The sequence below is a fragment of the Pituophis catenifer genome, unplaced genomic scaffold, assembly GCF_029215685.1.
Source record: "Pituophis catenifer annectens isolate HBS135680 unplaced genomic scaffold, rPitCat1.0.hap2 SCAF_2, whole genome shotgun sequence".
NCBI lineage: Eukaryota > Metazoa > Chordata > Lepidosauria > Squamata > Colubridae > Pituophis > Pituophis catenifer.
The window spans coordinates 112226484-112250950 of record NW_027256882.1 but is presented as its reverse complement, the minus strand read 5'-3'; the positions used below and the strand labels follow the sequence as shown (position 1 = coordinate 112250950).

Below are 24467 nucleotides of genomic sequence, written 5' to 3'. Positions count from 1 at the left end.
CATCTTCACTAAAGCTGATCAGCTTCTCACTAGCTAAATTGTACATAAGACAGAAAGATTGATTGTTAGACAACTGCCCCGTCATCCTGTCCCCTGCACTATCCAAACCGAAGATATGGACAAAAAGAAGAAACACGAATCCCAGGCTACCATTGGAGCGTTTCAAATATATTTATAGCCAATGTGAAAGTGTCTGTTACAAATAATTGAAGCTCAGCTTGGAAAGCAGCCAAACATGGATGGGTTGCTGTCAGGCTGGCTAGGTTGCAAGCCTCACCTGGAGGATACGTGAGACCGAAAGAGAGGAATCTTGTGTGTGCCCGATGGAGGGAAAAACCTGAGCGTTGGCAAATATAATTGGCTATTTTTTTTTTTAAATAAACACATTTGTGAACATTCTTGACTTGTTTTCTTTGACTGGGTATGTGCCTTGTGGCTCCGGCCCCAATGGAGGTTTTTGGTATGCAGACTGCAGTGCTGGGAAATGTGGTCACCTCCATGATTTGCTTGGGCCTAATAAACAACAACAACATCTTAGTTATTCAAGAGGAAGGGAGGAATCCTGTTTTCAGGGCTCTGCTTAATACATTGCTTGATTGCTTAATTATAGATTTCAGAACATTCATTACCAAACAGTCCTGTTGCAAATTCCAGATGGATCTGTTTGGCAGGAGCCTGAATGCAAGCGATCACCAAGCAGGTGTGCCAGTACATTATTGAAACTACAAATGCCCACTTTTGTGTTCAGCAACCTTCGCCAACCAAATCCCCACAAAATACAAGTTTTATTGCCCAGAGCCCAATTACCATCTTGGCTAAGGGAAGGGGGTCCATTACATCTGGAGAACAACAGTTTGAGAAAGCTGACTATGGGATTAAATTATAAATTATGCATCACCAGTCATTTACTAAAGAAGGTTGGGAGTGCAAGCAATCTACATTTGTGAAAAAGAAATAAAAGTCAAGTTAGGATAGTGACATTTTGCCTATTGAAATGTTTTAATTTTTAATCAATGGAAACAGGGACCGTGTTTTCGTGGCAGTCTAAATCTTGCTTGCTTGGTTATTGGAACTGAACACTCTGCAGTCTTATTCATTCCATAAAACTCGTTAATCCAGATCTCAGATTTATTTAAGGCTCACTGGCCATGCTAACTCCAGAGCAGCTGCCACTTCTGGATAGCAGTTATCAGAAACCAAAAGCCAGTGTGCTCTAGTGCTGACATAAGTAATCTGTGTTTTATAAAGCAGTTCTTACTAATCCAAAACTGCAGCTGTTCTGAGTTTACATGATTAAACCTTAAGTCAATATTAAATCTTGGTTAAAGAACAATGTTCTAAGGGATTGGGAGAAGACAATGACATGCACACAGGCCCATTAAAGAAGCAGATTTGATAAATGTGTCAGAACTTGTTCGTGATGGAGCAAATCTATCAGTGAGTCATCATCTGTATGATGTCGTTACAGGTAACTGTTATTCCTAATAGATTCCGGATTTAAAAAGGAGAATAATTCCCTATGTGTCATAATTGCCACCAAGCTTAAGTATCCCTTATCATAGCATTAAGGGAAAATGTAATAGTAAAGGGCAGGGGTGGGTTCTACTTACCTTTACTACTGGTTCACAATGGGGCTGCGCGCATGAGCAGAAGCATTTTGATGATGTTGGGGTCAGTAGGCGGAGCCTCCCACCGGTTTTACTACCGGTTCTATAGAGTCGGTGCGAACTGGGGGCAACCCACCACTGGTAAAGGGACTATTCATGCTCCCCCATGACTTGTCTTCATTATATAGGGCAATTCAGCTAAGATATTAAACAGAAACTTGGTAAACGGTTCACAGCAAATATTTCTCAAAACAAGCCTTTGCTCTCTTGCAAACCTGGATCTAAAAGCAGCATAAAGGTAAAGATTCCCCTCGCACATATGTGCTAGTCATTCCCGACTCTAGGGGGCAGTGCTCATCTCCATTTCAAAGCCAAAGAGCCAGCACTGTCCAAAGACATCTCCCTGGTGATGTGGCCAGCATGACTAAACACCAAAGGTGCATGGAACGCTGTTACCTTCCCACCAAAGATGGTCCCTATTTTTCTACTTGCATTTTTTATGTGCTTTCGAATTGCTAGGTTGGCAGAAACTGGGACAAGTAACGGGAGCTCACCCCGTTACGCGGCACTAGGGATTCGAACCGCTGAACTGCCAACCTTTCGATCGACAAGCTCAGCGTCTTAACCACTGAGCCACCACATCCAAAAGCGGCATAGTAAGCCTAATTTACATTTAATGGATGGTGTGGAAGATAGAGGGATAGCTTTTGGATTTGGAACAGTATTGGCATCTCTCTGTACATCCATCTCCTTCACTATACTTAATACTAGCCTTGAAAAAAAGATATGCTGCAAGAGTGACTAAATAGCTGGTTGAGTTGATTCAAGACTAGAAAAATGCCCAAGAGACCTCCTTTTCAAGAACTTTTCCAGTCAGAATTGGAGTACACTGAAATTCTCAAGTAGACAGACTCATCTTTATAGATGGTTTCAAATCCTAAGATCATCTGTATTACAGGAGCCAAACTTCTGGCAATGAAGGTATACTCATTTCTTGAGTTGGTAGAACTCATACACCATTATGGGCCACTGAGTAGATAAAATCATTTGTCTGGTCCTTTTTAGGATTCTGCTATAGATATTAAAAACAGCAGAACAAAATGATGAAATGAACAACAAATAGAAGGAACAAGCAGATTTCAGAAGCTGTTAAATAGCAACAACTAAACAACCATGCTTGTGAACTAGAGGAAATGCAACCCCCCCCCACCCCTGAATATAAAGAGGTTTATCTGAGAGGCAAAACATTAAGTAGTGCAACTTTCCCCTCACGCAGATATATTGATACAACAAAATAAAGATGCAGACACTCTTGCCAGGAAATCCAAGTCATAGTGATTTCTTAACTTATGTGGACAACAGGAATATTCATGGGCAGGTTTGGGTCCAAAAAAGTCAAAATGGGAGCTACGACTATGGAACTGAAGTCCCACCCACACCCCTTTACAGCAAACGACTTTGTTTTTTTTTTTTTTTTTGAACCACCCCTACTGATGCCCCTGATAGACAAATATTTGAAATACAACAAAAGAAAATGATTTTTTAAAAATTTAGTTTGCAGTATTTGGCACAGGACTTGCAAGTACTTGTTCCCCTCAATTTTGGGGGCAAAGGAGTGAAGAAAAAAGTAATTGAGAGCTACAGACAGAAGGAAAGCAGAAAATATTATGTTTTCTTTTTGCAAGCTATTTTTTTTTTAAAAAACCTTTATGTTAAAAAAATTTGGACATGGTGGAACCATCTTGGTGATATCTCCCCCATATAAAGTGTAACACAAATCTCTTATGTATTCAATATACATTACTACTTACTAATTATATACACATACTTGACCTCTTATACACGCTTACAATTACATGATATATTACATATATTGCCTCTTGTTTCAATCTACGCATCCTTGTTCTTATCCGTTCCGACTTCCATTCCTTAAGTCCAACCATTGATAAAATCTATTCCAAATCTCATAGTACTCTGTCTCTCCTTTATTTTTCAGTTCTAGCGTCAGTCTATCACATTCTGCACAGTCAAGTCTTTTCTTTGTTATTTCCCTTTCTTTAGGTATGTTTCCACTCTTCCCTTGTTGGGCATAAATTATTCTCGCAGCTGTTATGATATGCAGTATTAAATATGTTAACCATTTACTTAGCTCTTCTTTAATAATTCCTAATAGGAATAGTTTTGGTTTGAGTTCCAATCTCTGTTTGGTCATTTCTTCCAACCACATTCGAATCCTTTGCCAGTATTCTTTTGCTTTTCTACATGTCCACCACATGTGGTAGTAGGTGCCTGGTATTTGGTCACATTTCCAGCATTTAGGTGATAAATTTTTGTACATTTTGGCTAGCCTAGCTGGTGGTAGGTGCCACCTATAAAACATTTTATATAAATTCTGTTTGCACGATGTGGCCAGAGTTAATTTCCTGTTCTTTTCCCACAATTTTCCCCACTTTTCCAATTCGATATTGTATCCAAAGTTCTTTGCCCATACCACCATTGTCTCTTTAACACACTCTTCCTCCATTTTGTATTCTAGTAAAAATTTATACATTGCTTTGATCATTTTCTCCTCTGTCCCCAATAAAAGTTTATCTAATGCAAGCTATTTTTTAAATAACTTCCTGGTTAGTTTTGCTTTTTGAACAATCCCAGTATATATTTTTGTCTCATAAATAGGAAACATAGTTCAAAGAATACAAATTTGGGAGTGGGGGGAAACCTAGTTACCAACAAATAAAATAAAATCTAAGATAAGATAGATACTTTACTTAATGTTTTGGTATTTAACTGTTATTTAAAATGCATATAATGTGTTCCTTAAATTTACTGAATTGTAATTAAATTTGTAATTGAATTTCATGTAAACTAGTCTTACTTAAATAGTTTTCTTGGCATTCACTAAATAATTGGCCATTTCTCACCTCTAGTATTTCTTAGTGTTGCTTCTTTTTATCTGCAGGAAAAAAAATGTCTACAGTTGATAGCATGAGAAAGTGCCACTCGGAGAATTCCTAGGCTAGGGTATGACAAGAATGCAAGATGCCTCTCTTAATCTATTAGGCTGACTTGGTTAGTTTGGTATTTAGAAACCTTGCTGGAAACTAAATGAAATGGGATTTAAATTAAACTAAACTAAGGTAAATGAATTTTACCTACTAATTTTCTCTTTCCTAAAAAGGATGAAGGCACCACAGTACAGGGATTAAAACATAAGTAAATAGAATCTGATCTTGGTCAAGTTATAGTTGATAGTTATAAATGTACGCTAACATAACAAGACAATTATACTTCCCATTAAACTATGGAAATAATTGAAAACGAACTGTGAGGGCTTGGGCATCAAGTAACCATCTATATATCTATATATCTATACCTATAACTATATCTGTCTGTCTATCTTTGGCCTATCTTGGTCCATTCAAAGCCTAGGTTTATGCAGAATCACATTTTTCATTCTACATTATTGAAACACTTTTTTTTGGGGGGGGGGGTATGATCTCTCTTTCATTCAGGCCCTTTCATTATTTCTTCTGAAGCAATTCTACAAAGAAATATATCCAGTTCCCTCTTTACAGAAAAAAAAAATTAGACCTAGTGCTCAGTAAATAGAAGAGTTGTCCCCTGCTTTCCAATTTCTGCTTTTACCACCCATTGAAGGAGGGCAGCCCTTCCATTTTCATCATGTCCCTAACTCGCCTTTGCACTGCTCCAGGGTACCACCCAGGACTCTGGTTTTGCTAACGGCTTGTCTCTGCCACTTTCCAGGAGTTGCACAAGCCTGGTATTGAATTGCTGGGCCATTCAGGGTCTTAAAACACAAACCAAGCCTCCTGTCAACAGATGTTCTTCTTTTCCCTGCTTTCCAAGGCCAAGATCTAACTTTGTCTTTCGCTTCTGAGCAACTTTGGAAATCCTGCCACTATGGTTAGATAATATCCGGCCTTTCCTCCACCGTAAGGGAAATCTGCCTTCACAGTAATTTACTTAATGCTCCCCCCACTCCATTCCATTCTACTCCAGTCTATCAAACAGGCCAGTCCTGTGGCTAGCCTGTTGTTCTGATCCCAGGGAAACCAGCTGTCTGGATAGCAGACAGCCCTGACGGTTGTCCCTTCTGTCAACATCCTTGTTGGCATCCTGGGAAAATGCCTTGGTGCCAGGCAGGCCCACCTCCCTGGTGATGAAGAGATTAAGGGTTGTTGCTTTCCTTCTTAAAGCGCCCGGCCCAATCTCCTTCGCTTCATTCTGCGGCAGAGGGAGGCATCTGCAGAGCCTTGGCTTACCCACCCTCAGCGGAGATGGAGTGGGCTCCCAAGCTGGTAGGTGCTTGGCCCTCCTGGAGCCTCTTTTATTTACTTTCTGCTAATTAATGACCTGTCAGGCTTGTTTGCTTTGGGAAGGATAAACTGTGTCTGGATGAGCAATTGCTTTTAGAGCCTGGCAAAGTGGGGGAGACAAAATCCAGCCACCCAGCTAGAGACAAAAATCAGAGAATGAAGCTCCCCTGTGGTGGGGGGTGGGGGGGACACAGGGACAAAAAATGAAACAACTGCTGGCACACTGGAACGGCTGCCTTAAGTGTCCCATGTCTGTCCCAGCAACCCAAACAGATGCATGTAGAGAAGCAGTTGGCCAGGAAAACACAGGCTTCCTGGCATCACACTGTGGCTTTTCTTTTATTAGCACTGTTGTTTCGCCATAACAAAGGCAAGAAAGGAAGGCAAGGGCTGGTGTGGAATGGGTTGGAGAGATGAGGGGGACCGTGGGCTTATCTCAGAGGCCTCCAGATGTGTTAGATCAGCAATTCTCATTCTCCTTGCTGGGAAATTCTCTAATTCCAGTCACATCTGGAGACTGATATGTTAGCAATGTGCTTGAAATGATAAAAATCCAAATTCTTTTCCCCGAGTCTCAAACAAATCCGTTCCACTTGAATTTTAGCAACAAGAATGCTTAAAAAAAAAAAACTGAGCATAGAAACGACAAAAAACATAATTATTCTGATAAAAGGTTGCTTCAATGGCTTACTGTGTCATTTTTTCTTTTTCCTAATACACATCTCTGGGGATTGTGTGATAGATAGCATTCAGTGTGACCTTCTTTTGTAGCCACAGGAATGGAGTGGGGGAGGGGAAACAACAAGGAATAGGGCTTATCTCATTCCTATTGAGTCCTGTAGAGGAGCCTTGAAATAAAATATTGGAACTTGGAAAACATGGGAATGTTCCAAATCAATCAAGTAGGAAATCTCTGGATGAGATATATAAATTATTGTCAGGCATCACATGGAAGAATTGTTGTTTTCCACTCTTTTCATGCATACAAGCAAGCAAGCAAGCAAGCAAGCAGATTTTTGAGCAGATTTTTTGAACCCTGGACCCTGGTTAAGCAGCCATCCCTATCAGAGATAGTCTTTGACTAAGGAGAAATCCAGCTGCCACTCAGTCTTGAAACTCATTGAAAAATCCTGAGTGAATCACCAACTTTTAGGTTACTATCAAAAGTTTATTGGGAAGATGCTCCAGGTCGATCAGTAAGAAATAAAAAAATATTAATTAGTTTTTTAATTAAATGTTCAACAATATTTTGTTATGTTTTGAACATCAGATCTTCTTTGTTTGCTACTGTACCTTATTTTGTGTTGGTTTGCGTGTTGTTCTTTGATCTTTGCTAGGGTTTCTGTTTCATTTTAAAACCATCATACAATGCTGTACTTATAGAACCTGCGTTCATGCAAATGAATGAATAAAGTTTGCCTGTTTGCTTCTCCAGTTGCTTTTCTGTGCTCTCTGCCTCTCCTTGGCCCTGGATGCTAACCCTGCATCAAAAGAGCAAAGCAGAGGAACAAAAGGAAGAAGAAGAGGCTCAGCCAAAGTCAGGGAAGAACATCTGCGGGCACAGGAATCCTCGCCTGACCCTGTGCTGAGGGTAAATCTGGGGGCCCTCACCGACTACACCTTTGTGGAGGATTATGAGCGGAGCATTCAGGAGATGGTTAACCAGCTGCGAAATAGCTCTGAGCTGCTGAACAGCAAATGCCAGGTCAATCTGAGACTCTGGATGTCGAACAAGAGGAGTTTGTCTCCATGGGCCTATAGGTGAGGCGGAACAAAGTTTGGTAATTGAGGATCTCTCTCTCTCTCTCTCCCTCCCTTCCTTTCGCTTACATTTTGTGGCAAAAAGCATAATGAAAATTAACAGGATCAAGTAAAACAGGACTGGAGCAGGGAGGACTGTGTGTGTGTGTGTGTGTGTGTGTGTGTGAGAGAGAGAGAGAGAGAGAGAGAGAGAGAGAGAGGGAGGGAGGGAGGGAGGGAGGGGGAGAGAGAGGGAGAGGGAGAGAGAGAGAGAGAGAGAGAGAGAGAGAGAGAGAGAGAGAGAGAGAGAGAGAGAGAGAGAGAGAGAGAGAGAGAGAGAGATGTTTGGAGAAATCCTTGCATTTTTCTTGCCAAAATTTCAGAAGTGGTTTGTCATTGCCTCCTTCCTAAGGCTGAGAGAATTAGTCTCCTGGTTTCTAGTCTGATTCCTTAACTATCACACCAAATTGTCTCTTCAGGAGAGAATTTTGGAAATAAATTTACATTTACAGTCTCCCTGGCTGCTTTAGATTACACATTACCATAGTTTGTCAGGAAGCTAAAGGGGATTTGGGTACAGTGGATCCATCAACACCAGTAAAAATATTCACTTTTTCTAGTGTAAGAGGTCCAACATCAGAATTTGAGTAGAAATTGGGACTTTACCCTCTCACTCAACAAAGGGCGAAATATGAGAAATCCTACTGCCTCTGGGGATTAGAGCAATGTAGTTTAACTACATTTAGTTTAGTATTGCTCAGACTGCTAAGGATCATCTGAACAGCAAGGATATATTTCATTCTGTATATTAACTAGTTTGGATTAGAATAGCATAAGTATATGATCCAGTCACTGCATGTTCTTATTTAGAATCTTGCACTGGGAACAGCTTCGGTGCTATTTTCCTAAATAACTTCTCTAAGTAAAAATATTTTGATTGCTATTAAGAGATTGACATTGAAATAGGAAAATTGAAATTTATGAACTTTGATCTAAAACTGAATTTTACTATAATGTAGCCACATGTAACTCCAGACTTCAGTGATCGGTTTAATGCTTCAGGTGCATTAGCCAACTCAACTTACCTGGAATGGAGTAGAATAGAACAGAACCTAAAAGAGAACTAGTAAAAGCCTGGTCCTTTGGGGAGGTTGTAGTTTGTTGTTTGCCAGTTTCACAGCCTGGCAACATCACTGGTTTAATTATTGTACATTGGGACCCTTGAATTGTCCAGAGCAAAAGTGACAGGAAGGAAGTTACCTTGACATCATCAAAAGGTGAATCCTACATCCAACCAGCATGCACTGTTGATAATAAAAGAGAGCTTACAGGGAATCTTCATTTAATGACTACTTATTCAGTGACTATTTGAAGTTACAATGGCACCAAAGAAGAATATTTATGACTGGTCCACAGTTGTCATAGCACTCCCGTGACTAAGGTGCTTAGCAAATGACTTGCAGTTACAACAGCCATAGCATCCCAAAGTCATGATAGCCATTTGTGATCTTCATTGTTGGCTTCCAACAAAATCAATGGGGAAGCTAGCAGGAGGTCACGGTGATGACATGACAGTATGCCTAACAACCCCATGGGATTTGTTTAAAGAGCACAACCGGAACTGCTATAACTGCCATTGTAAGTCAACGTAGCCCGTTGATGCTGCATATTACAATTGTATTACTTAGCAATTAGTCCCAATTACATCATCTCTGTTCTTGTAATGAACTTAAAAAGGAATGGTCAAACTGAATCTTTTATCTAGCAGAGCCTATATGCAGCTGCGATTCTGCATCTCACTCATAAGCAAACCTGAATTAGTTTAACGATTCAACACTGCCCAATATTCAGATCAAGAAGATATTCAGGGTTGTCCGAGTTTGTAGCGCTGTATCTTCCGCTTGTGGTATTTTTAACGGTCTGTGAGTTCACTGTATTTCTGAACATTTCATTCATCCACTAAGAACTGGAGATCCCAAATTCTAACAGGTCCAGAAGTAAAAGAATTGAATTCATGTATACTTTGCTTCATGGGAAGCAAAGGAATGCAGTCTATGTCCCATCATTTCCAATGGTGCATGGAATCACTGTTGCTTCACTGGCATTTAGCTTTGCTCAGTGATGATACATCAGTGCTTAGTAGTATCAGAAGTACCAATTTGTGATCTATAATTATCAGCAACAGCAGGAACAGCCACGAAATGTGGCATTTAAGCTATAAGGGCTTCTGGGCAGCTATTTCTAAGCCCAGCTCTGGTTCTAACAAAGTGTCACAGCAGAAGAGACTTCCTGGAACTGGCCATGGAGGTACAATTCTCTGTTTACTTCTGCAGCTTAGTTAAATAATCGTAATAGAATTGCATCATTTTCTGGAGCAAATCTCCAGAATTGATTGTTTAAAAAGAAGGCATTCATCTAAATTAGTTAGTCTTTCCTAATCTGAGAATCATAACTCCATGAATTCTTAGCTGGCAAAGCCATTAATTGGGAATGCTGGAAATCTTCATCTCAACATTTCTAGAAGGTACCAGATTGGGAAAGGTTGCTTGTGCTCTCACAAGTAGAAGAAATTGCCTATTGCAACCATTTTCTATGTGGCGGATGTTTGCCCTACTGTCCCTCTTGTCGAACCATGATTCTTCCCATGAGCAAACAGGTTACAGGAAGATGTTCTTCCCATCTGGAAAATAGAATTTTCTAATGAGAGAAAGAATTCCGTGCCATTTCCTTACAAAAGCTTTGGGGAGTGCTACAACAGGCAGCTGTCGTTTGCCACCGTTTATTCTGGGATACCATCCAGTGATGCGATATCATCCTAGTCTCAGCCATCATCTGTCTTTAAAAGGGAAACTGTGATTTACAGTGTTTTTTCCGGTGAGACTGGTCTATCAGGGCAACCTGGTCTACCCAATTACGGGATGGAGCATAGTGCTTCTGCTTTCACCTTTCAGCCCCAATCCTGGAGCCTTCGCAGGCAGTTACTTTCACGACAAACTATTTTTGTGTTGAATTTATATTAACATAAATTCAACACACACAAAAAATGTGATTTAGAGCGTATACAGGCAGGCCTGTTATATAAGACGGCACCTTCTCAGTCAAACGTATTTTCCTGGCATTGTGTGATGCCCAGAAAAAGCAGGAGCTCCTTTAAAGAGCCTGGAAGTGCAATATAGATGTCAAGAACCACTTTTTCATCTCCATATTAGACTGCCGCCCAGTCCTACCAGCCATCAAGAAAAATATGCATGTTTTAATGTCAACCTGTTTTCCTTTAGGATAAACCATGATGCATCCCGGGTTCCAGTTGACATCCCAGAGGCACATTGTCTGTGTGCAGGGTGCATCAATCCCTTCACCATGCAGGAAGACCGCACCATGGTCAGCATTCCTATCTATAGCAAAATCCCAGTGCGACGGATGCTGTGTGAGCCAAATAAGCCTCACAGGAAGAAGAAAAAGTGCCACAAAGAATACAAGATGGTTATGGAGACCATTGCTGTGGGCTGTACTTGCATCTTCTGAGGACCCAGGAGGAAGGGACTTCCTGCTCTTATGGATGAAGTACTATTTTTGCTCTTCTAAACCGCTCTGTTCTTTTGCCAAATGACAAAACACCAATGTACTTTTAGATATTGAAGTCACTTGCTCTTGACTGAGCCGCAGTGGCACAGTGGTTAGAGTGCAGTACTGCAGGCTACTTCTGCTGCCTGCTGGCTGCCTGCAATTTGGCAGTTCAAATCTCACCAGGCTCAAGGTTGATTCAGCCTTCCATCCTTCCGAGGTGGGTAAAATGAGGACACAGATTGTTGGGGGCAATAGGCTGACTCTGTAAAAGGCTTAGAGAGGGCTGTAAAGTACTGTGAAGTGGTATATACGTTTAAATGCTATTGCTCAGCTCACATCTCTGCATTACCTTCAAGAAGGCTGGCAATATATATCTAGCAGGCAAATTACTCATTAATGCTTTAGGTCCAGTTTAAACAGTTCAAGCTACTTGCTATGATGCTATAGCCACAGTTCCCACTTCCTTTTTTTTTTTTCTTATCTGGCATCCTTGTTTGCTTAGGAATTTAGAGAAAAAACAGATTATTGGTTAAAATGTGTATCTATTTTCAGGCCTTCAGACTGGTGGCAATTTAGCTTATAAAGATGAGTTTGGACCGAACCTTTACAGATGACTCACTATATAGATCAGTATGTCATTGTCTGTATGTGTGTTCAAGTTAGTCTTTAACTTTTGGCAAATATCTGGACAATTCCATAGAGTTTTTCTCTGCAAGATTTTCATAAATGGGTTTGCCATTACATTATTCCTAGAGCTGAGAGAGTGACTGGCCCAAGTTGGCTTCATATATTCAAAAAATACCTTTCAAAGCATCCTTTTTAGACAGTACTGGGACACTGAGTATAGAACACTTTGGCATAACTAACTAGCTGGGTTCACACTTTGTAGAGTTCATATGTCTGATTTCCAAACCATACTTGATTGGGTTCACACAAAACATAAGCCCAACCCCACTATGGGTAGCACAATGAGAACCTACTCCTCAACAGTTTAAAGGTTAGAGAGTGCTCCATTGCCTCTCAAGTCATAGCAGAGAACAAGTCTAAGTGTTGGCCAATGGAGAGGCTCTTTAAATCAAGATTGTTTGGCAGGCTACTATTCACCTTATGGAATGCTATCAAGAAAGCCTTATCTAAATACCAGCACCCCCTGTGCTCAACATTCTGATAATATGGCTTGCCTGTCAGCAGGAAGCTAGAGGAACATTAAGGGTGGTATTTGTACCAAGAGTTAGACTGAGAATGCAGCAAGAAAGCCCAAGAAATCTTTCCTGCCAATCACTATGCACACACATTTGTGATGGACCAAAGTATCTGTAATAACCTCTTTTAATACCCTATCCTTCACAATGGGAGGGGAATCACAGCTCAGGGGCTGAGCAGGCAGTCTTTTGGCAGAAGGGCCCAGGTTCAATCCCTGCATTGGGGGTTCTCCAATGGCAGGATTGGAAAACATCCTGACATGGGATAAGCAGCTGAAGGACAGTTAAAATACAGAGAAAGCATCAGTGTTGCCTGTCCTATAGAAAGGAAGCTTGCCATTATTCAAGATGGTTTGGTCCATGTTGGAAGAGGAGCCCGAGTCCAATCCTTGGGTTCTGTATGTAATCTCTAAGAAAGATTCCCATTTGAATCCTAGTTGAATTGTTTCCCAGAAACAATTTTTCATGGATGGAATGCAGTGCCATTATGGCTATGAAGCAACAGAGCAAAATAAAGGGCAGTTACTCAATCGGATGCCAAGAAGTACTGATATAACTGTAAGCAGCTGGCTTTTGTACCTGCCAAGCCCCTGCTACACCTTTCTTTTTAATTATTTTTGTTAAGCAAAAAATGTGGGCGTACTTCCAAGTTCATCTGCCTCTATCTTGCCCAGTTTGCATTAATCGCAAACATCTCCTGAGGTCTTTCTCAACATTACATATGATCGTTGCAGTCTAGTGCTTTGTTTAGAAGTCTGTCCATCTACTCAGATACAGGAGAAGTGTTAAGTTGATCTAGTAAAGTTGAGATCAACTGAATGACAGGGAACAGTTTCTCAGTTCACCCTGACCAAGGAATATTTTGAGTCCAGCCACATCGACTGTGGCAGCCATTTCCTAAAAATACTCACAATATGCCAACATTCCAGATCTGCCAACCAGCTGCAAACAGTTTGCTACCTTTGATCTAAGATTTTGTCTACGTGCCAGAACCTCACAGCTTCAAAAGAAACAACTTGATAACTTTATTTTCATTTTCTCCGTTCTTCCCAGCCAGCTAAAGGATATGACTCAAGGCACAGTGAAATATCTCATTAGAGGCTAGTTGGGCCTACTCCTATTTAGCTGCTAGATCATAAAGTGTGTTGCTCGCCTGATTCTGCAAATATGTCATTGATTTAACAAAGTTCATTAAAGAAAACCTTCTTATCAATATCCATGCTGTACACAGGGTAACAATTGAAATTAAGCATTTTCTTCCATTTCTAGAAAGATAGGGAACCTCACTGTTTTATTGCATCTGGAATTAGCAAAAACAAGTTACCCCTTTACCCTACACACAATGGTGGGATTCAGCCAGTTCGCACCACTTCGGGAGAACTGTTTGTTAACTTTCTGAGCAGTTTGGCAAACTGGTTGTTGGAAGAAATCATTAGGGCAGAGAACCAGTTGTTAAATTACTTGAATCCCACCACTGCCTACACAGCTATTGTATGGGAGCCCAGCTTCATTAGCAGCAGAAAGCAAATATTCAAGTCCCCAATTCACACACTTTTTTTTCAAGATTTAATGGATCAGCCTGACCAAATGGCTAGGGCAGAGGTCTTCAAACTTGGCAGCTTTAAGACTTGTGGACTTCAATTCCTAGAATTCTCCAGCCAGCTGCTGGCTGGAGAATTCTGGGAGTTGAAGACCACAAGTCTTAAAGCTGCCAAGTTTGAGGACCTCTGGCCTAGGACAGAGGTGGGCAATTGTGGCTCTTTTACAACCGGTGGACTTCAACTCCCAGAATTCCTGAGACAGCTTGGCTGGAGAATTCTGGGAATTGAAGTCCACAAGTCTTAAAGCTGTCAAGTTTGAGGACCTCTGGCCTAGGGCAGAGGTGGGCAATTGTGGCTCTTTTACAACCGGTGGACTTCAACTCCCAGAATTCCTGAGACAGCTTGGCTGTCTCAGGAATTCTGGGAGTTGAAGTCCACCGGTTGTAAAAGAGCCACAATTGCCCACCCCTGGCCTAGGGTATTGTGGAATCTACTCAGGAAAATTCCTGAATGTTAGTTCAGTGGTTTTTCCTGGTTTAGGAATCAAGGAAATCTTTTTTTTTTTTTAACCAAATGCTGGAGGACAGCTTGCTTAATCTATTTCCAGGAAAAAAGGCCCATGGGATGGCTGGCAGATCAGCAATTAATTGTGCACATATGTTTATCAGGATTGTGGATAAAAAGTTACATGTTTGATTAAGCTGTTTAGCTTTTCTCACAGTAAACGTTCTAACACAAGGTCCTTTGCTTCACCACCGTGGGGCTTTGTAATAACCGTAAGGGAACACAGTGCTTGGGATGCCAGGAAAACCAAGAAATCATAAAAGGTCTTACGATCCTAAAAGTGCCATTTCCTTTAGCTTAGGGGATGAAGTACAAGAAGAAGGTCCAGTCCAGTATAAATTATTTGGGAAGGCTGCAGAGGAAGACACAAGAAGGAAGTATGAATCCAAAGTTGTAGCTTGCTGGGTGATATACACAATTGGGCTGTATGAATAGGATTCAGCAGGTAAAGTAAAAGTCAAATGGAATTTGACACTATTCAGTTTCTTCCATGATTTCTGAAGAATCCTGAACAACTAGATAGAGGCATTAATTCACAGACTCTCTGAAAGAGCGATACTACGCTAAAGAGATTGCCATGACATAGATAACAGATGAACGTATAAATACACAGATTTGCCACTGCTCTGCTTTACTTCTGTTAAATTTGCAGTACAATTTATTTCTCAACTTAGAGGAATTGGGGATGTGTGGGACTGCAAATCTCAGCATCTCTTACTACACTGATTGGGAATTCCGAATGCTGCAATCCAATATAACTGGAACACAGCAAGTCAAGGAATGGCACTTAGTAGCCTCAAATATTCCCCTCACTCTGCATGCAATAAAGTTTTGTCTCGCAGTGCTCGCTAAGTTCACAGCTCAGTCTTCACTTTGTGCATTAAGTCTTTCTGGTCTATTTTCTCTACATCACGATTCCACCGATTGTAGGCTAAGAGAGCTACATTTTTGGCTGCCACGGCAGACATTTCCATGGAACTGGCTGCCCACTCCATGGTGTTGAGGTAGAAGAGGCTGTCATGCAGGATAATAGGTGGGAGGTTCTTGACTGATCCGTAATCAGGACAGACTTGCCATTCTGTCACCTGAACAGAATAATAAGAACGGAACAGCATCTTCAACTCTTGCTTCTCCAAAGGATGTTGAGAGTGGACCCGCCACACAGCAGCTTCCTGGGGCTGCTTCCGCTTGAAGGTATTAGATATGTTAATGGGGCAAATATTATCCATGGAGTTGAAGAAGAGGCCAGGAGCTTCTGTGGTGAGGACACTGGCAAAAGGAAAAAGCTTGGGATCTGGGAAGCCAAAGTATGAGGAATTGAGATAGCCGTGAACAATGGAGGTGACTGTGGTGTGAAAAGTTCCAGGAAACTCAGCAATAGGAGGGTCAAAATTCTGAAAGGTAATATTGTTCTTGCTGTCATGTAGTTGAGTGGCAATGACCACTATGTCATAGAAGTTGGAACCTGGACCGTCTTCATTTTCATAGTGCACTTGGTAGAGGGCTTTTCCTTCTGGATAAAAATGCAAAGGGAACAAAAAGGGGGGAAAACAGTAATTCAGACAGCTAGCAAGCAAGTCACCATCATTATCTAAGAAGCTGAATAGATGAGACTTCAAAGAGAAACAATTCTGCTAAGACCTCATAGTTTGCCCTGTTTCTTGGTTGATTCCATTGTTTCTGCAGCTCGCTCGCTGCCTGTTGGTTTTATTTTTGAAGACTAACACTTGGCTAAACTAGCTACACGAAGCACTCACACAACCCATAAAAGTAACAATAGGAACTGATCAAAGAGCAGAGAGAGGATTTCCCTGTCTGGTCACAAATAAGGGAAAATTTTATTGTAATTTTTGACTTTGGTAAGTGAAAATAATTGAGTTAAGTTGTGTACGTCTGCTGTCATTACAGTTTGGGATATTTCATTCAAAAACTATATATTTTATCTAGGAAGCTAGATGATGCTGAACAGTTCAACAAGCACAAAGCAAGTCCACCATGGCCTAAAATGAAAACTTGTGGGTATAGCAGCAACGAGGAGGGTAATTTTTCCACAGATCACTATCAACACTATTAAAGAAATACCGGTATACAACAAAAAAAGATAGGCAACTTTGTACTATCCAGCATTTAAGAGAAAAAGCTGTCAAAAGGATCCTTATTATGAAGGCTTTCTCTCAACTGCAAGTCAAAATACACATTTATCTAGATGCTTTTAGGAAGAAAAAAATATGCCAATTATATCCTATGTTGAAACTGGGTTTATTTGTTTAGGAGTGGCACATTTTTTCCGACATTTATTTTCTTTAAAATCTCAATATTACTCCAAAATGTTAAAGGTAGAATTCTTATAATAAAATTATATCCTAAGCTATTGATTTTTATATCCTAAAGTTTAATATATTGGGTATTCAGTGGTGTATGATTGGATTACCTTAAGAGTTAAAATCTTATTTAATACAATACTTTATGAAGAAATAATATAGAATGAAAGTTGTTTCTAGATAGAGGTACATCACCGTAGCGGCTGATCCACAGGATGATAGTTTATTTAAGACAAGGCCACCAATATTTTTCTTTTTTCCATTTTATATATATATTATATACACGATTGTTATTTATTTTTATTTTCTTCACCCTCTTTTTATTCTGTCTACCTGAAAATGGTATCTCTCTTCTTGCATAGTTTTCTGCCCCTCTTCCTTATAAGGGAGCACACAAGTTAATTTCTTATTCCTTTTAGGAGAACGCAAGTAATCTACCATTTCATCACAACCTCTCTTAAAGCATCACATCTGCTTAACTGCGTATGCTTTGAGTGATCACAGCAACAATAAATACTCCGTTTACAGGAAACACCATCTTTTCTAGAAAAATAGTTAAGACTGTGAACATTCAGGAAATTTCAGTTGTCTCTGTGCAATAAATATGCCAACCTTTAAAGCAAGTGGAAGGAGAAAGTCATTTGAACCTTCCTTCTAGGGTTGGGTCATCTCTTGTTCTGCCCCACTACGGACCCCAAAGAACGCAGCACACACAAAGTCTGTACAAACCTTAGTTTACTAAATTAAACCAGTCTTTTTCAAACAAAGGCTGTTAATTAACTTTCTTAACAGCCTACAAGAATCCAAACAATAAATAATCGTAATCTTACTAAGATTGGCAGAAAGCCCAGAAGCAATTTCCAGGAAACTGATAAAAGAACTAAGATCAAGATGCGAAGGAGAGTGAACTAAGTTGTTCCCTGAAAATTGCCTGTCGTCATCCATCCTTAAATAGGACTTAAATAGGGAGTGGCCAATTAGCCCCAAGCCTTACTCTCGGGGAGACCTCCTCCTGAGGAGCCACTCCTGCCTTTTGGCAGCTCTGTGCGCCCGTGCATCGAGAAGAGGCTCCTCCTCTTCTTCCTATTCACCCATGGAAGCTTCTGGAGGTTCTGAAGGCCCTGGCTGAATCCCTGCCTCTGGCACCACATCTTCTCCAGCCTCCTCATTGTCTGACTCGAGTGCCAGCTGCACAGGCTGCTGGCAGAGCACCACACCAGCCTCCTCGCTGTCGGAATCAGCTACTAGCTGCACAGGCCGCTGACGGGCCACAACATCTCTTGTGCTACAATTCTCTCACAGAATCTCTAACAGCATTTATCCAATGTGCAGCACATCCACATTGACCCAGAGGTGCCCCTTCTTTCTAAATTGCTTTTAAAATTCAGTCCTCCGGATTTGAAGTGCGCCCATACGAAAGGGGAAATCTGTCTTGCACAAAGTAAGACCCTTCGTTCATCCATCCCAGCATGTTTACTTGGTCTGAAGCAGCTCTTTAAAATCTCCAGCCCCGCTATCTGGAGATCTTTTGGTCTTTATTTTCAGTCTTGGATGAAGATGGGTTTGTGTGGCATACCTGAACTGTGCAGAGAGATAGCTGTCACCCTGGCATGGATTATGTTGGCTTTGGTTAGCTTCAGCAAGCCTGAACACACCAGCTTGTTGCCACCTTCGACTGCCCATCGGTTGCCTTGAGCTCCTGCTAGTAACATGGCCCCTTAAAAAAGAAGCACAGAGGGGACAGCTGTCAAGAGAATAAACAAGCCAAATTGTAAAACATCAGCCTTCCCTACAACCTATTTGTCTCCCAAGCCTGAGCAATGGCCTATTGAAAAAAGACTGACTGGAGCCATAGAAGATGGGTAGTACTCACCTGCAAACGCAGGCACCAGTACTGACTGGCCATAGTTGGCCCGGAGAATGGCCATGATGACATCATCGATGAAGCGTTGTGTGACACCCACCTCCAGCAGGGACTCTACCACAGAGCGCTGCGTCATGTTGACAAAGGTGTCACCCCCCAGTGAACGCAAGAGCTCCTCAAGGTGAGAGAATGCATAGCCATGGGCCTGATACCTGTAGATTCTGCAGGTCATAAAAAGGGCGAAAAAAATGTAGAGCGGCACAACTTCTCTCTTAGGAAAAGACAGCCCTACAAGATAGACTGGACTAAGGAACCAAGGCCATGTAGGTCAGGATTAGATTTATTGCAATATTTCTAGCAAGAGATTTTGCAAGGCAGAATGTGCTTCCTCCTCCTTCACTTTGTGTGCACTGAGGAGGGCCTTGTTTTAGAAGTGTTCTTAAATTAATTCCTTGGCCCGGCTCAAGTCTAATTTAGCTGACTGCTGCCAACTTAGTGGCTCTTCCTCCTGCCCTTCAAGGCCATTCCCTATGAGCTTTACAGGAAGTCTTAAGAATCTTCTTTAGTTTACTTTATTGATTAGCCCTCGGGCCATATCAAAGTGCAGAGTTCCAGACACAAATTACTACTAAAATCTGATAAAAACAATTTAAAATGAAATTGGAATAAAATACAATAATTTAAAATATAGATAAATAGAATATGATAAAATTATATTTCGATGTCACCCCTATAATTTACCACAATCAGTCCCACATATGCAGATCTTAACCAAAGCATTTTGCTTAAGTACTGTGCTGTGTTAAATGTTATTTTCAGATTCTGGCTGCACATAAGGTACTGTATTTTTCGGAGTATAAGACGCTCCAGACTATAAGATGCACCTACCCCTTTTTGGGAAGAAAACAAGAAAAAAAAAATCTACCTCTGCCTCCCAGCATCCATCTGGTATTCATTTGGCCTGTTTGCTGTGGCCCATTGGGTGATGCCTCAGCCTGTTTGCTGCCACCCATTTGGCGTGGCCCGTTTGCCGCCGCGGAGGTCCATTTGCCACTATCACCGCTGCCCATTCTAGAACAGCTGATTGGCGCCACACCAACCCCCCGCCCCCCCCCACCGCAACATTCGCTGTATAAGACGCACCGAAATTTTCACCGACTTTTAAGGGGAGGGAAGTGCATCTTATACTCAAAAAAATACAGTAAGTCGTTTTGATATGGGGATCCCAATGGGTCATTCGTTTGTTTTATAGACCAAGGTACCTGTCTCTCACCCTCTTAATCAAACAGGATATGAGCCATGCCTTCTACCTCCACTGCTGTGCAAATGCAGAGATGTCCATTGTAGGGTAGAATGGAATCTCCCATATTTTGTCAATATGTTGGACCATTGTGTCAAGCTGTTGGAATTTCGCTCGCATAAATATCGCCCTAAGATATTTGGCAGTTGCAACTTTAAATAGCTTTCTATTTGAAAAGTAATCTCCTTTATAGTATATTGCTACCACCTGGCTAGAAGCAAATTTGATCAAAGGAAGATTGTCCCATTTTTCTCTCACTGCCCTGGAGGCATCAGTGATGGCCTCTTTGTTACCTACCTCATGAACTTCTCCATTACTTCCTCTACCCACATTTGTAGACGTAGAAAGCTCATTCCATAGTGCCACCAGAGCCGAAAAAGGTTGAGCAGGTACCAGTCTGTCTCCTCAAGGACAAACTGTTCCCCAGTGAAGATGGCACTCTTTCCTGCCACTTCTCGGCGGTGTTTCAGTCCTATAGAACATAAAACAAGGTCCAGTAAGGTTGGCTTATGACTTTTTTACCATAATGGCAGGGGTGAAATCCAGCAGGTTCTGACAAGTTCTGGAGAACCAGTAGCGGACATTTTGAGCAGTTCGGAAAACTGGTAGCGAAAATTTTGAGTAGTTTGGAGAACCTGCAAATACCACCTCTGACTGGCCCCAGAGTGGGGTGGGAATGGAGATTTTGTAGTATCCTTCCCCCAGGAATGGGGAGGGAATGGAGATTTTGCAGTATCCTTCTCCTCCCACGCCCACCAAACCACACCACACCTACCAAGCCACACCTACAAAACCGGTAGTAAAAAAATTTGGATTTCACCATTGCATGATGGGCTTTGCAAGAGTGTTGACCATCTTGATCTCTTTTGCTATCTACTTCTAACTTGCATTAATTCTGAGAAAACTTTCTCAGTTGTGATTTTTAATAGTTTCTCATTTGTTATCACACTCATTTATACTTCTTCCATTTTGGCACTGCAGAGTTCCATGACAGTGGCCAGATTTTGTTACCACAAAAACAAACCAAAAAAATATACTTCGCCTTCATCCACAACAGCCATTTTTTCTGGCTCTGGGATTCATGATGCTCTTTACAACAGAGGATTGAATCTTAAAAAATCAATGAAGACTGGTTAGGAAAATAAAGACAATTCCCAACTTTATTTAAAAGTAAAAACAACTTGGTTTCAGCTGGACTCTGGTAGAATTATGTCTAGAATTAATTTGTCCTGTTGGCTTATTGCTTCCTTTCCCCTTCAGCCCAAATCATACTATGAGATCTGTTCCAGTCAATCTGTGGAAACCCAACTTTTAGCTCACAAGATTGTTGTTAAGGGAAAAAGAGAGAGGAGGGAGCCCTACATATGCTTCCTTGAATGTGAGTGAAAATGGAGAGTCCAAGTTCCATAAATTGTATAATATTACAGGATTGATTGTCCATTTTCAGTTTTGCGCCAAGGCACATTTAATAATTGGATGTTGTTGTTACAATTGTTACATTATATTATGTATAATACATTAATGTACATTTCATTATATTTACATTCCACCTTTCCTCTGAAGGAATGGAAAGGCTCAGCTGAAGATGGCATATATTGATTAATTTATCAGATTTATGGAGATGCCCATCTCACCAAAGTCGACTCTAGGTAGTGCACAACAATCAAGGACATCTAACAGATATAAAAAACCCATATATTTTAAACATATTTTAAAAATATAAAAATCTGTATTAAAAAACAAATTTTGTTAAAAAAAACAACCCAACACACAAACTGTAGGCAAAGGGAAAATAAGAATGGCTACCTCAACTTTAGAATGATGAAAGCATGTTATATGAGGATTCCACTCAATTTAGATTCTCAAAGTCCACTAGAAGGCTGGGCTGAGAAAAGAAACTGGTGTAAAGTCACTCAATGAGGTCCATGTTGTACGGAGGTTTGACCCTGGCTTTCCCTCAGTTCAGGACTGCTTTATACTTAAACACCCGTGGATCAAGCATGTATACAATGTATTGAGCCATCACCATTCATTCACAAAAAGGATGTATCTTGGGGGAAAAAAAGAACTTCCGATTACAACTCCTCCAAATAGTCCAATTGTATTCCAAAAGTACAAATTGGAATGGAATGGAAAGTTTGGGCAGGAAATGACAGGCTAGCTGAATAGAACAAGTGAGTGAGCTCCGTTGTAACAGAACAATGATGATTCCTGATCTCATCTATCTACCATGCCAGAGGAACCAAAGATCTGCCATACCACCCAAACTCAGATTCAATAAAAGGATACGTGCAGAAACCAAGCTTGACGTTCATACATCTAAATGGTCAATCACACTTACCCAATTGCTGCACAAAGTCCTCCATGTGTAAGTTGAGAGAATGGAAGAAGGCCCCTCCACTTTCGTAGGACTGTTTGTTGACTGTAACTGTGGCCAGGCGACCTCCCACCACAGCTTTTTCATATACGTCCAGTTGGACCTGCGGCCCAAAGTGCTGCTGCAGGAAATAAGCCACCGAGGAGCCGCCAATTCCAGCTCCCACCACAGCTGCCAAAGCAAAACAAGTGTGTTAAGAACCACCATAAAAAGATCCTTCTTCAACCAATAGATATAGTTTCCCAGGAAACAGAGGATTGGTCAAACCACATCTCAGTCTAACAGTAGGATATAATAAAATAATAAGAGAGAGCCAGTTTGTTCTAGTGCTTTCTAGCCTGGCGTTTTACCAGGCTAGAAAGCAGGAAACTAAGTTCTAATCCTGCCTTAGGCATGAAAACCAGCTGAGTGACTTTGGGCCAGTCACTCTCCCTCAGGCCAACCCACCTCACAGCGTTGTTCTCGTGGGGAAAATAGGAGGAAGAAGGTGTATTGTATGTGTATTTGCTGCTCTGAATTATTGATAAAAAGTAATAAAGGCGGGATGTAAAAAAAATAAAACAGTTTTTCTGGCTAAGTCTGAGCCGTGGTGGCGCTGTGGTTAGAATGCAGTACTGCAGTGCTGACTGCCACCAGTTCGATTCTCACAGGCTCAGGGTTGACTCAGCCTTCCATCCTTCCGAGATCAGTAAAATGAGGACTCAGATAGTTGGAGGCAATATGCTGACTGTGTAAACTGCTTAGACAGGGCTGTAAAGCACTATGAAGCAGTATAAAAATCTAAGTGCTGTCGCTATTCCAATCTAACTTCAAAACTGGTATCTCACTGTGAAAACTATTTAATGATTATTTATTTATTTATTGGTTCGATTTATATGCTGCCCTTCTCCGGAAACTCAGGGCAACTTACAATGCATTAAGCAATAGCCTTCATACTTTTGTACATACCTGCTTAGTAGGGCTTTCGGCCCCCCCTAAGGGGTGTTCTTTTTTATACAAAGTCAGTTTATTGCCCTCACAATCTGGGTCCTCATTTTACCTACCTCGGAAGGATGCAAGGCTGAGTCAACCTTGAGCCTGGTGAGATTTGAACTTGCAGTAATTGCAGGCAGCTGGCAGCTAAGTGCTACTTAACAGCACTTTAGGCTGCTGCGCCACCAAGGCTCCTTATACCAATCTTCCTCAACCTCTGTGTGTTGGGACTGCCATTCTGAATTTCTAGCCAGCCCAGCCAATTGTTGAGAATTCTGAGTAGGGTAGATCCCGTGTACCTGACAGGTATCAATCAAATGGGAGAAGGGATGTTCTACCACCAGCAATCCCAGCAGAAGGGTGGAAATCTGCCCTCCACGACCCTGCCATTGGGCTGGGCTGGCTTTTTAAAAAATGGGGGGGGGGGGGAAAGGGATCGTCGGATAAATTTCAAAGCACGTGTCGGAAATACGACCGCTCCAGGATGGCCACTGAAACGCCAAGCCTAGGAGAAGCCACAGCAGGTCCACATTCAGCCACCATCGCTGCTTTTACGCTATTCCCCCAATGCAACTACGGGAAGCTCCAGGCTGTTTGGGCGCAATAGCCCACCTTACGGGGGCCAGGTGGTGGTGCGGGGGGGGGGGGAAGAGGGCAAATGCCACCCGGGAAGGCGCGAACTGCCCGCTGCGATGAAATGAGCAACGCCTACCTATTTTGCCAGGCGGAGCTGCATCCCCTGCCGCCGCGAAGGAAGGCTCCGTTCTCATCCCCCCTACAGCTACGGTAAGAAACAAAAGCCACCGGGCAGGAGAAGGCGGCTGAGCAAATTCTGCCATCATGGTAACAACGGGGAGGCTGCAGCGGTTGCAAAAGCGAGAAAGCGCCGCGGAACGGCGGAAACCAGCCCGCACCCCCCCGGATGTTTCTGCCGCAGCGGCCGGGGAGTTCGCAGCTTTCGGGGCCCCGCGAGCTTCCCGAGATTTTGTGGGGGGGGTGGGGGGTGGGGGGGTGGGCGGGGGGAGATACAGCGGATCGTCGGGCTGCGCCTCCCGGGGCCTTTTTGACCTTCGCG

The 24467-nt window shown here is 41.8% G+C and overlaps 2 protein-coding genes across 2 annotated transcripts; one reads left to right on the top strand and one right to left on the bottom strand.

Moving 5' to 3' along the window:
• The first annotated feature begins 5786 nt into the window (after positions 1-5786).
• Positions 5787-11312, top strand: IL17B (interleukin 17B). Its single transcript, XM_070933974.1, has 3 exons — positions 5787-5926; positions 7380-7705; positions 10963-11312. The coding sequence occupies exons 1-3, from the start codon at positions 5906-5908 to the stop codon at positions 11207-11209; spliced, it is 594 nt and encodes a 197-aa protein (XP_070790075.1). The 5' UTR covers positions 5787-5905; the 3' UTR covers positions 11210-11312.
• Positions 11313-15087: 3775 nt separating this feature from the next.
• On the bottom strand, positions 15088-24234 carry PCYOX1L (prenylcysteine oxidase 1 like). The gene is made up of 6 exons (XM_070933973.1): positions 24105-24234; positions 22385-22591; positions 20341-20515; positions 18753-18964; positions 18456-18596; positions 15088-16071 (listed from the first exon to the last, which is right to left on the bottom strand). Exons 1-6 carry the CDS (start codon positions 24232-24234, stop codon positions 15413-15415), a joined length of 1524 nt encoding a protein of 507 aa, XP_070790074.1. The 3' UTR covers positions 15088-15412.
• Positions 24235-24467: the final 233 nt, after the last annotated feature.

Excerpts from the sequence above, each read along its gene's own strand:
- PCYOX1L (XM_070933973.1), bottom strand. The coding sequence starts at position 24,234 with ATGATGGCAGAATTTGCTCAGCCGCCTTCTCCTGCCCGGTGGCTTTTG. Across the intron at positions 18,965-20,340 it reads GTAATGGAGAAGTTCATGAG|AATCTACAGGTATCAGGCCC; the intron begins GTAGGTAACAAA and ends TATGACCTGCAG. Across the intron at positions 16,072-18,455 it reads TATCTCTCTGCACAGTTCAG|AAGGAAAAGCCCTCTACCAA; the intron begins GTATGCCACACA and ends ATTTTTATCCAG.
- IL17B (XM_070933974.1), top strand. The coding sequence starts at position 5,906 with ATGGAGTGGGCTCCCAAGCTG. Across the intron at positions 5,927-7,379 it reads TGGAGTGGGCTCCCAAGCTG|TTGCTTTTCTGTGCTCTCTG; the intron begins GTAGGTGCTTGG and ends TTGCTTCTCCAG. Across the intron at positions 7,706-10,962 it reads TTGTCTCCATGGGCCTATAG|GATAAACCATGATGCATCCC; the intron begins GTGAGGCGGAAC and ends GTTTTCCTTTAG.